The following is a 12,046-nucleotide window of genomic DNA, read 5'->3' on the forward strand; positions in this document are numbered from 1 at the left end:
GGTGGGTCATCCTGCAGAGTCAAACGCCATACATCGTAGGCATGGATGATAGTACGAAGTCGATCGAGCTTGTCTGCTGGGAATCCGTTCTCGACTGCTTGCTCAACTAACCGTTCAACTGCCGCAAATACGTCCTCATTCTCAGATTGAGGTTCTCCAATTCGGACCGGAGATTCGTCGGCTTCCAGTTCAACAGGATCGCCACTTGTTTCATCCACATTTAGGTCAGCTAGTTGCTCCAGTTGACGCTCCACATCAATCCCAAGCATTCTTAGTACATCATTGCCAAGTATGAACTCGTTGTCATCCATGTCGACAATCAACACATCCACAGCCTTCATCGGTTTAACTTGCCCAGCCGCGGTGCGAATCATTAAATGGAGTTTGGCCTTCTTATCGGCAGTCACCAACATAGACCCAAACGTCTGGTTCTGAACAGGAACAGTAAGTTCTTCAGCTTGAACACTTGGGTCCAGAGCCCGGAGTTGATTTCAGTGAGAGCGGCCCATCACGGTATGGTCAGAGCCACTGTCAGCGCAGTACGGAATCTCCAGTACTCCATTCACCATAACAGCACGAGATGGAGTCGGTAGAAACTCACCAAGGCGCTTGGTCCTTGTACGCTTGGCTGCATTCGCCTCACGCAAGCGTTTCCTCAGCTCCACTTTTTCATCTTCAGTTGCATTGGGGCACTCGTTGAGCCAGTGCATCTCATTGCACTTTGGACACGGACTTGGAGGTAGCTTCTTCGACTTCGATTTCGTCTTGGTCTTGGATATGCTATTAGTCTTGGATATGCTATTGGTCTTGGCCACCTTCCTTGAAGAGTCCTCCGTATTCTCACCGGTCCTGATTTTCTTCTTTCCTTCGGGGTTCTTCTTCTTCTGCAGATCTTCATCGCGATCTCGTTTCTTATTCCTTTGTCTTAGAAACTGGCGCTCATGTTCCTTCGCCTTCTCAACGACGAGGTCAAACAACAGTCTTGGAATCGAGGCGGCCTGCTTGTGCGTATACTGCAAACACTGCTCCACTTCTTCCTTGAGAGCCGCTGGGTGAAGAGAGGTTACGAGTTGCTTGCACTTTGCCTCGTTACCCCCGTCACCTTCAAAGCAGGCGCCCAGACCATTCTCGCGCACTAACTTCCGGAACTGGTTAAAGTAGTCCAGCACACGGGCGTCGACATCACTCTCCGTCAGGTTCATCCTCAGTTTGGATCTGACTAATGCTTTGACGTCAGGGAGCGTGTCATTCTTCACGCTTGAAAGGATGAGGGCGAACTCAGCAATCAGCATGTCGTCATTCACGTTAGCAACGTCCTCGTTCAATCTCAGCTCGCAAAGTACATCCAGTAAATCAGGATCCATTGAGTCGCGAACGGACTGGACTATGTTGTCATAATTTTCTCCAGTAGCGCGGCATCGAGCCCTCAACTTGCTCTCGTAGTGACGGCGCTTGTTCGTCCAATCAGTCAGAGCTTCATGAGAGATACTTGTAATTTCCGGTGCTACGATCGGTGTAAATACCGGTGCACCAGCTCCTTGCATCCTGGCTGGTACTTGTTGAGGTTCAGTCCCACTCACGCCGAAATAACCACGATTAACCCTTGGGCCCTTAGCGGCTCGCTTCGGTCGCGCCAAAAGAAAACCACAGTCACGACGGCAGAAACAGGCTCTTATACTTGTTCTTTTCTCCTGGTACAAAAGCAGCTGGACTTGTACCAAAGAAAACACTTTTTCCACTAAAGAATTCTTTGTAGTAAATCCCGGGCGAAAAACCAATCAACACTCGACAAAGCGGGAGCCACCCCGCTGGAACTTATAGCCAAATGTATTGTATCGGGCAAATCGTAGAATGAGTCTCGAGTCTGATGGTAACCAGATCGAGCTCAATTATCAGCTTCTTTCTAAGGCGTCCCTCAGAAAGTTCGCTGGGAAAGTTATAAGAAAGATGATATGTAGTTGGCCTGGTCCCTAATATAAAACCCGGGTCGGACCTTACTAGCCCGACTGGGAAGACACGCAGATACATCGCCTGAAGATGGCAAAGCTGCCAGGCGCCCTTGGGTCGTCTCCGTTGAACTATGAGGGAAACCAAGGTGAAATACCTAGGATTCACTACAACCATACATCAAGAACGGTCGACGGCGACCCCACTTGCTTGTGCTTCGATCGCTGAATGCACCGACGATTGGAGCCACGAGGATACCCGTTTCTGGACCGATGATCTGAGTAAGTTGGACGGCGTACTTGGGCATCATTGTACCGAGATAGGGACCAAGTGCAGCCCATTGCGCCGCCCATGCCATTCGAATGGCCATCCGAGGCATGGAGATCACTAGCAGATGTGGGATCGAGGCACCGACGATTGACGTGTGTTCCCCTTTGCAAATCGGAGAGCTTTGCCTTTCATAACTTCCGGCTTCGAGTTCTTTGGGGGCGCCGTCCATCTTTGGGCGTGCGCCACCAGATCTCGTGGCCGGGTTTCTTGATAGGACAAGTCGACGCGACGCTAAAATGAGAATGGAAAAGAGGGTCGGACACTACTCCACCAAACTTGTGAGCGGTATTCTTCAAGATTCTCCGTCCGTATTTAGCAAGACATCGGTCGTTTCACAGTCAATGGAAATGGGTGGTAAAGTAGGTAAGTCCCTGTTACCCTAGCTAGAATAGCTGGATAAGTAACTCTGTTGCACGTCTTAACAATTGAGCAGCTCCCATGTGAAACGGTACTAACCGCTTGGCCATCTTGTAAACTGTAAGGTGGTCGAAATGGTCTGGTTCAGTGAACACTTACAGTTGAGCGAGACAGAACTCGAGTCACGCGTCATCTCTCGATTAAAAATATCACTTCACCGTCTTCAACATGCCAAACATTTTTATTATTGTTTTCATATTTTGGATCGCTCTTCCGCGCTCTTGATGAGCGCAATGCAGCTATCATCTCACACAAAAGCAAGAAAACAACCTCACAGTAAAGCGAAAACTTAATCAGAAACATAAACCCACCACATGACAGTCTGGGGAGCGCTTAGTCATCCCCCTCAACGTCCGGGTCCACGATCTGGCGCAGAGCATCCGGCACAAAGTCGAAATGCGCCTGATCTTCCACCGAGTACGGCTCGATGATGCTGGAGCCGTCGTCGTGCGCAGCGGCTTCCAACGCGTCACACGCCTCCAGGAACGTCATGGCGTCCAGCTTGTCGTACGTCAGCTTCGTCGCCTCCATGAACTTCTGGATACGGTAGTTGCGCGCCAGCTTGTTCACCGTAATGTTGTCGGGCGACTGCACCAGCTCCGTGTCCACAATGTTGACGCCGATCTCCGTGTCGCTCGTCATACTGCGGCGGTTCCAGTTGGCCGAGCCCAGCGACACGTACACGTCGTCGACAATCACCAGCTTACTGTGGATGTACAGCTGCTTGGACTCCTTCGTCGAGTACAACTTGAACTTGTCCGGATACGCCTTCTGGATCGGAGCAACCATGTCGTACAGGTACTTGGCGTACCCCGTGTAGCCCGCCTCGACGGTGCGCTGCACGATGACAATGAGACGCTCAATACTGGGCATCATCTCCATGATGGCCTCCAGCAGTTCCGGCACCAGAATGAAGTACTGGTCCTGGATGAAGATGTAGTTCTGCGCGTTACGGATGGCCTTGATACGGGCGTGGAAGATGGACTGCTCGCCCTGAGGGGCGAAGCCGTAGTGGTCGTAGTCCGGGCTGAAGGTACGACACAGCTGCACAGCGTGGGTGCCGTCCTGAGGAATGTCGAGTGGGATCTCGCCCTCGTCAATAGGCGGGAGGTCGGAGTAGTCCGGGTTCTCGAAGTCCAGCAGGTCGTCCATGAGATCCTGCGACGGCTGCGTGTCCGAGTTCCAGCGGTCGAAGAAGTTCTGAGCCACGTCCTTAGTAGCAGGGCCCTCGATACGCGCGTGGGCATCCAGCCAGCCATCCCACAGACACTTGATGCCCGTACGTTCACGCAGTTCGGCCTGGTCGTGCTCGATGGTGTCCCAGCGGTCGTTGGTAAGATCCACACCGCCCACGTAGGCGACGAGATCACGGCCCTTACGCACGATCACCGACTTCTGGTGGTGCGACGACGTGGCGTGAGGCAGACGGTCGTCGTACACGAAGCGGGCGGGGCCGTACTGCTCCGGAGGCGGCAGAGCGTTGATGAGGTCACGCACCTCGTGGTTCTGGGCACGCTCCGTGATGTTGGACCACACGAGCATGCGCCAGTCAGCACCACGCTTGACGGCGTGCTCAGCCAGGTCAGCCAGTTTGGTGTCGGGCTCGTGCGGCTTGAAGGGAACGTTGCACGTGCCCCAGCCCGTGAGGTAGACCAGGTCACCTTGACGCACCTCGAGCATGTCGTCGGCCACGTCGCTGAAGTAGGGGGCCGAGGCCACGTATAGCTTGACGCGGTTCCCCTTGGTGTAGAGGTGGATGCCCTCGCGCTTGTAGCCGTCGCGTGAGGTGCGCATCTCTTCCTCAGTAAGGAACCACCGCGTGGGCTCGAGGTAGGGCTGGTCAAAGGGGGCTGTGGCCTCCTTTTCGGGCTTCTTCTCGCTCTGGAAGGGGTCCAGGATGAAGTGGAAGGCGCGACTAAGTCCGTCCATGGCACGTATCGATGGGGCTCAAAGGTAGAGGGAGAAATGCTTCACCTCGAGGTTGCAGAAGCTTAAATGAGATCTAACAAGATGTGATATGCATGCTATACGGCTTAAAGCCTGCGGACAGATGGGTACAGCGGTATAGTCGGCTGACTCACAAAGCCCATTCAAAGTGAAGAATCAGAGCAAGACGTATACTATCTGCAACCGGATACCTTTCGAAATCAGGCCAGGCTTATGTCTCGTCTGGATTTTTGGTTCGCAGTTTGATAATCACTCTGGTAATTTAGGTTGAGTTCTACTTGTTTAGGCCTTTCCGCCTGGGACAGTTATTCCAGAAAAACGGAGCCTATTATGGTAAAGTATATTTTAAATGGGCTTTCTAATTTAAATTATCTGGGTATAATATATATTATCAGGCACGAAACAATTTTAAGCAGTCTATACAAAATGCTAACTCTCCAGTAATCCGTGCAATTATTTTTACAAAAGCCTGAGCCCCCAGCATTATGCCTACTACATCTAAAATTATTATTCTAATGATCTTGATACAATCTCTTTACTTTTGTTGCTATCACTGTATCTTCAAATTCCACCTGCACCTCAAATAACATTTTTACAAACGCTACACAATATGTTAACTGTTAGTTCAGCGTCGTGCTCGGTATAACGGGCCGTTTCTGAACCGGTATGAAACTTAACTCACATCAACGCAAAAGATAGTAATGACCTGCCCAGCTTGTACTACTTACCGCTTGTACGGCCTATTTGAGCAGGTAAGTAACCAAAGATTGTAGAAAATATTGGAGTTGTAGTAATATATTTGTGCATGTAGCGTTCATTTACACATATGAGTTATTGTTGTTCAATCTAAAACTATCTATTTTTATGGATCAAGTGACAACGTTTATTAGCACAGCGTTGTTCTTACGGGCAGTTCTTACGGCTAGCTTCTGTTGTACATGTACTACGACGTGGCAGCTCAGTCACACTAATAAAACAATTAATATTTCTACAGCAAAACACTTGTGGTTATTATTTTGGTCATTGTAGCTTGCAGAAACTATTAACAACGTTACGAATATTAATAGTATGCCTCGAAAACACGCATTCCTACGTGTACGCTAAGCACCTTGCAGCAAAGGAAGCGCCTTTAGGGGCTATTTCCTTGAGAATAAGTTGCTCTGTCTGGAATATAAAAAAACATGCATAATTAAAATAGTAAATATTAACTTCGTAATGCAAAGCGATGCCGCCTTTGAGCTCTACCAAAACCTACACAAACTCGATTTTTGCGTCTGACAAAGCCGTGACGTATTTGTTGTCACATATCGGTAGTAAAATGCTGAGGCGTTTTTCTCGTCTCCACAAAATGTGCGGAGTCGTTACTGCGACATAGTGGCGACAACACGATGATGGGCTGACAGCAACACAGTGTTGCTCCGAAATTTATCTCTACTTATCTTTCAAAAACATTTGGAGTAGTCTTCGGGGAAACTAATGCGATTTTCTGTTTGCGTCTAAGTACGAAAAAATCATGTTCCCGTTTAGATACGATGTGCACTGGCCTCTCATTTTGCGTAAGCAGAGGGGGAGAGAAGCAAGGAGCGCAGCGCAAGCGGCCGAGGATGACACGGCAGCTAGTGATACCAGGAGAACAAGGTACGACTAATCTACGTGCGCCTCTTTGTTGGCATCAGCTAATGCTCTATATTCTAGCGCGTCGTATTGGCTTGCACCATGTGCAGGCAATCGACTACGTGCGAGCTGTCCAGGGTATAGCCAAAGATTACTCAATCGACGAGGACTGCAATGAAGAAGAAGAGCGCGCTGACGGCGAAGATGCGGGCGCCGTCGATGCTGTGGTCAACGCGGACGATGTGGACGCCGTGGACAATGTGAACGAAACAGACGATGTGGACGCCGTGGACAATGTGAACGAAACAGACGATGCAGACACAGAGGCCGTGGAAGGCGACGACGCAGACACAGAGGCCGTGAAAGACGACGTTGACGACCGGATTGAAGACGACGGAGCGACCACCGGCGCGGACAATAGGCTAAGTGTGGACGCTGCTGGCGATGCGAGCACGGGTGTGATATTATGTTGCTTTGCTCGTGCTGTGTTGCGTGTGTGGATTTGCTAATCAGTACGGTCTGGTATGTTGCTATGCAAAAAGACTTTGACAGGACTGTACACGAGTTCATAAGCGCGGCTCGAAGCAACGCAGTGGCTGAAGCTTCTACGCAACGCCATTCTCCGTCAAATGCACCGAAAAGAAAAGAAAAGACGTCATGCCCCAGACGACGACGCTACCGAAGAGAGTGCATCATTACACAAACGGGCCAAGTCATCGTCGGTAGATGTGGGTTCTGTTGCGCTTGCCAGTGAAACGACGATGTTGCCAACCCGCCATCTGGAACGACGCAAAACGAAGACATGGGAAGCTCGAAAAAAAATGGTTGAGGGTCATCAGTTTGTTACAAACGTGATTCAAGGACTTCCTCGCAAGACATTTTCAAATTGGGAAGCCTTCCACAAAGAGTTTGATCGCTATCAGGCCGAACACCTCGTGCTATATCGCATTAGAAGCTCGGAAACCAGAGCTACACACAATCGGTAAGTGGCATTTCATTTGACGCAGGGTAGAATTGCTAATGTTTGTGTTGTACTTTGTGTTGTGATTGTCGCTGCTCTTACATTGCATAGTCGGTCTGGAGCAACGCAAATTCCGGCTCACTTGACACACAGTTTCAAGAAGCTGTGGTGCACGCATGGCACAGCGCAGGCTTCGCGAGGTGAAGGGCGTCGTCAGTGTGGTCAACGTTCTACCGGGTGCGAAGCCAGTTTCGTAGCTCGATTTTTTGATCGGTGTTTCGACGCTCCTTAGTGATGATCTGCTATCGAAAGTTCGTTCGCAACGGGGTTACTTCATGGCTTTCTCGACGACATGACATACACGAAGATGCAAGGTGTTGGTGAGTGGGAAGTGGGCACTCGGGGGCATACTTATCGGTGCAACGACAACGAATGGACTTGCGCGTGTTTGTTCTACGCAAGCAATCGCCTTCCTGGCCAGCATTTGATGTATATCGCCGATCGTGTTCATCATTTTGAGAGCCTTCCTGAGTCGACCATCTACCCACGCTGGGATATGCAGGTGTTGCGCATGGGAGGCTGACGTGACATGGCAAAAAGCAACCAAATGGCACGAGATCACAGCCAACCCGGAGCTTTTCGACGCGGAGACGGACTCGGGTGACCTAATGTTGCGCACTTCTGGGCAAAAACACCAAGAATTAGCGCAGGAAGTCGTGGAGCAGCTCGATCGAGCGTGTCTGAGCTCCAAATTTCGACTAGAAAGTGGTGAAGCAAGTGTCACGCTCGACAATGTGGTTGGCATGGTGGCGCGCGACCGCATGCTCTCGGATGCTATCATTCACTCTGGTATAAAGTGTATCTGCAATACGCTAGAAGATTGTCTTGCTCTGGATTCGTTTGCGACAGCGTTTGGCTGCCCAACACCGCCTCAGACGTGAATATCAAGCATGCACTACATCGTGTTGCCGGTGCATTTGAGCAACATACACTGGGGCGTCATCATGATCTGTATAGCGTATTTGCCGGAGCCTCCATGCTTCACCCCGTATTATTACGAGCCACTGTGCAGCCCAACTTTCCATGCTGCCATGGAATCCACCTACTAGATGTACTAACGCCATTTATGAAAGCCTGGCATGATAATACGAAGCCTCATATGGAGTACCCGGTCGAAGAAGAAGGCGTGTGGCTCGATGCGCCTAAACAGCCTGATGGAACGTCATATGAGTTATGGTGATCGCTCAGGTATATGCCATGCTGAAAGACAGCTTTCGATTTTCCAATACCGCCCCTACAGCCGATGACATTGCCGTTATGCGACTTCGTATCATGTGGATGATACTTATACAGCCAGAGGTGAGTACAGTCACTAACAGAATCGCTAGCGCTATTGCTCAAACTGACCTGAAGCTATTACCAGACAAGAATCTTTCCAATCTCCTTGTTAGATGTCTTAGTGTCCCTTCTCTTCATCCTTGACAAGGCTATTGATGTTCAAGCAGAGTCTCGAAGCATTGCTCCAGCAACACTGAATACGAGGGCACATATCCAGTACCGAGCGTCGACACACCAAATGCTGATGCAATACAAAAATCTCATCCTTTTCGCGCGAGATAATCGCTAGCAACTCGTCGCGCTCGTTCAGCAGTTTCAAGGAGTACTTGGCAATTTTCGCGAGTCTTTCTTCCATCACCTCGATCGCTTGGAGCCTCGACAGCAGCATCTGCTTGCAGACAATCATCTTCTTAGCTGCGGAGAGGTCGTCATTGTCTTCATCGCTCGCAGCCAAAGGTGTTTCACGCGGCAGTTCGACCTGATCAGCGCTCGATTCATCCATTCCTGTTGCTGAGTGCTAATGTAATGTGAAACCAAGTTTCAGAGCTGTTGTAAATATCTCAATTGGCGTCGGTAACTTTCATCTTTCCCGATTCCTGTCAATTCCTGTCTATATAACCGCCGACTCGACACTATGTTGCATGTTATGGATCTCTTTGTGTGAATTTACCTGCTTGTGTTGCCACAAGAGCTGTCGTCTTGTCGTCACTATGTCGCAGTAACGCCGTCCCAAAATGTGTCGACGCAAAATCGTTCGTACCTCATTTCTGGTACAGCTATTGGTACCAAGTCAAGCCCACTTCTAGTTTTGCTATGACACAACAGCTCACACAATGAACCGCCGTACTGCTGGAAGAGGACAGGGCTCCACTACGCCTCAGGTTGAACGTACGTAGTGCGTCACAAATAGGATCTCACGAATGCTTTTAGCGCTGCTTTCACTAATGCAGGCCTCTTATCTCTCGTCGAGCAGATTCTTCCGCTCGGATCGGCTCAATGGGATGATGGCCACTACGCATACAATCAGAACCTGCCTGCTGAGTGGCCGCAGCGCGACTCAGAGTCGTTGCGTCGCAAGTTCTACGCGTTAAAGAATGCTAAAAAGCCAACAGGTGAGTGAGGCCAGTGTGTGCTGTAATACCACCATTCATCTTTATACATATACTATGCTATGTAGGGGATCCGTCGTGTCCCCCAGAGACTCGACGAGCGAGGCATGTCTTTAGAGAAATCGATGGCAAGTGCTTTGTGTTGAAGCTAGATGATGACGAACAAGAAACAATTTCATCGGAGCCGCTTGCCACCGAGACTCTGAATCTCGCGTCTGCTACGTGCCTAACAGCAGCCATTTCCGGAGGAGGCAATATGAACCCCTACTTCGGCATCGATGTAGGTGGGATTGATAGGGATGTTGAGAAAACATTCGACGAGCAAGAGAATGGAGCTAGCGCGGGTTCTGATGTCTCTCTTAGTGAGCCGACTGCGAAGCCTAAATCGAGTACTGGACAAGGTAATTAAGCGAATGATGATTTATTTTTTTGGTGTTTTTCTTGTTTTACTAATTATTAATGCAATTGGCACGTGGTAGATCTTAAAGCTTCAGCACGCACCGAAAAAACACCAGTGGAATTAGCGCAAATAAGTAAGACGTTGAAACGACAGGATGACGAGAACGTGACTATGTCACATACAGCAAAGACACGTCTGAAAATCGACGGCATGCTACAGCAGCTTACGCAGCCAAACACGGAGCTGCCGCAGATGCTCTTGGGGGGCCGCCCTGGCTTGCCCACGCCACTTGTAGCTACGTATTGCACGCTAAACACCTGTAGAAAACAATCAAATGCCTCCGGATCAACGGAGACAACTGAAATGAAGCTCCCACGATATCGACTAGCATACAACGTGTGCCAGGTAGATTTAGCAGGATCAATTAGCGCTCCAACTGTTAGAATATTACGCTCAGAACAGTACATACAACGTAGCCGTAGAATCAACCTGCCTCTTTAAACGAGCCTTCCGGTGCTCGAACGCTTGCACAAGTCGCTGGGCCCTAGCCATCAAAAAGGTGAATGGTCCGCGTACATGTACCCATAACGTTAAAAATGTTGATTTTGGTATGATAGCAGACATATTACAAATTCGACAAATATTTCAACACATTTCGTTATTAAATTTGTGTTTGTGATTGCATTTGTGTAGGTTTTGGTAAAGTTCCATTAGAAAGTTTTGTGCAAATCTCCATATGTGCTCTTTGAACCACATGAAGTTACTTATGTAAGCTACATAATTCAGTTTTCACCAATCGAAGCCGTCTTCGCTCCGCTCGGCAGCCAATGGGAAGGCTAAAAAATCTGAGCGGTTCGTGGGACGAACGGACGGACACCGTGCTAGCATTGATAGTTTAGGCCTAGCGCTCAGGACGCCCGCTCCGTGGACGCTAGGGTATGGTTGGTTGCTGTAGAGAGGGCCGACCCCCTCCGCTACGCTGCGGTGGGCTTAGCGTTTTTACTTATAGGAAAGGTATATAAACTATATCTTAACCACGTTTTACGAATTTTGTTTGATACTTTAGTGTTCACATGGTCAGTCTCCGTATCCTTAAGTCGCTTTTGACAGCATCACCTATATTTATGTATGCGTGACAAATGGCTGTTACCGCTCGGATGAATTTTGTTGGCACTGCTCTGAGGTGTGCTTCGCTGCAAAGTCACTCTCTGTTATTCCGGATGTGGGTTATTATCCTTTGTGCGCCAAATCTTAACATAAAACGGTGAGGAGATTCCAGATAAGTTTAGCGATAGTAAACACGCCTGCACACGCGTATTGGAATCTCACGCCACAGGGAGAATTGGACGACAGGTACTATTTTGCCCAGCCTAGACGTATTCGTGGCCATATCGCTGCTTGCGACGGTCAGCTAAACTAAGTTTGATCCTCTCCGCATGCATATTATGGTTTATAACCGCTAGCATCTGCAGATGGTCACCCAAAAGACCAATTCCCCCCCCCTCCATATGGCTCACTGAGCTCATCCTAATATCAGATAGTACTGAAGAGCGTGTACTTCATGTTCGATGACTCGTTTTAACTAATCGGATTGACCTTAATAATAATTTTCGTCTTCTAACACTGGCATGATAAGATGAACGTTATTGACTTACTTACTGACGTATTTGCATAGCTACTGACTGGTAGCGTGGCGTAGATCCTTTTCTAGTGGCATTTATAGGCTCCGACATGTATGACGCTTAATCAAAGCCTCATGGGCGGTAGGCAGAAGATTCAATCGTAGTGACGTTTAGACTTAAATCGAATAGTAGCCCATGTACATTACATGACGTTTTTTCGCTGTCTACGTTTCAGCTCGGCGTGCTATTTGACGTATCCATGCATATCCCGCAATGTCTATAATGGGTGTGTATGTGGTGTGGCCGTGATAACCAACACCCATGCATTGGGTCACTGCCGTGTTCTCGGTACTTTTGCATC

The 12,046-nt window shown here is 49.1% G+C and overlaps 1 protein-coding gene across 1 annotated transcript; it reads right to left on the reverse strand.

Annotated features, from left to right (window-relative positions):
* Positions 1-2,856: 2,856 nt before the first annotated feature.
* On the reverse strand, positions 2,857-4,679 carry PITG_00921 (phospholipase D, Pi-PLD-like-1; the record flags this gene model as incomplete). Its single annotated transcript, XM_002909417.1, has 1 exon — positions 2,857-4,679. The coding sequence occupies one exon, from the start codon at positions 4,621-4,623 to the stop codon at positions 3,028-3,030; it is 1,596 nt and encodes a 531-aa protein (XP_002909463.1).
* Positions 4,680-12,046: the final 7,367 nt, after the last annotated feature.

This window comes from Phytophthora infestans, genomic scaffold (assembly GCF_000142945.1).
Source record: "Phytophthora infestans T30-4 supercont1.1 genomic scaffold, whole genome shotgun sequence".
In the NCBI taxonomy this organism is placed as follows: domain Eukaryota; phylum Oomycota; class Peronosporomycetes; order Peronosporales; family Peronosporaceae; genus Phytophthora; species Phytophthora infestans.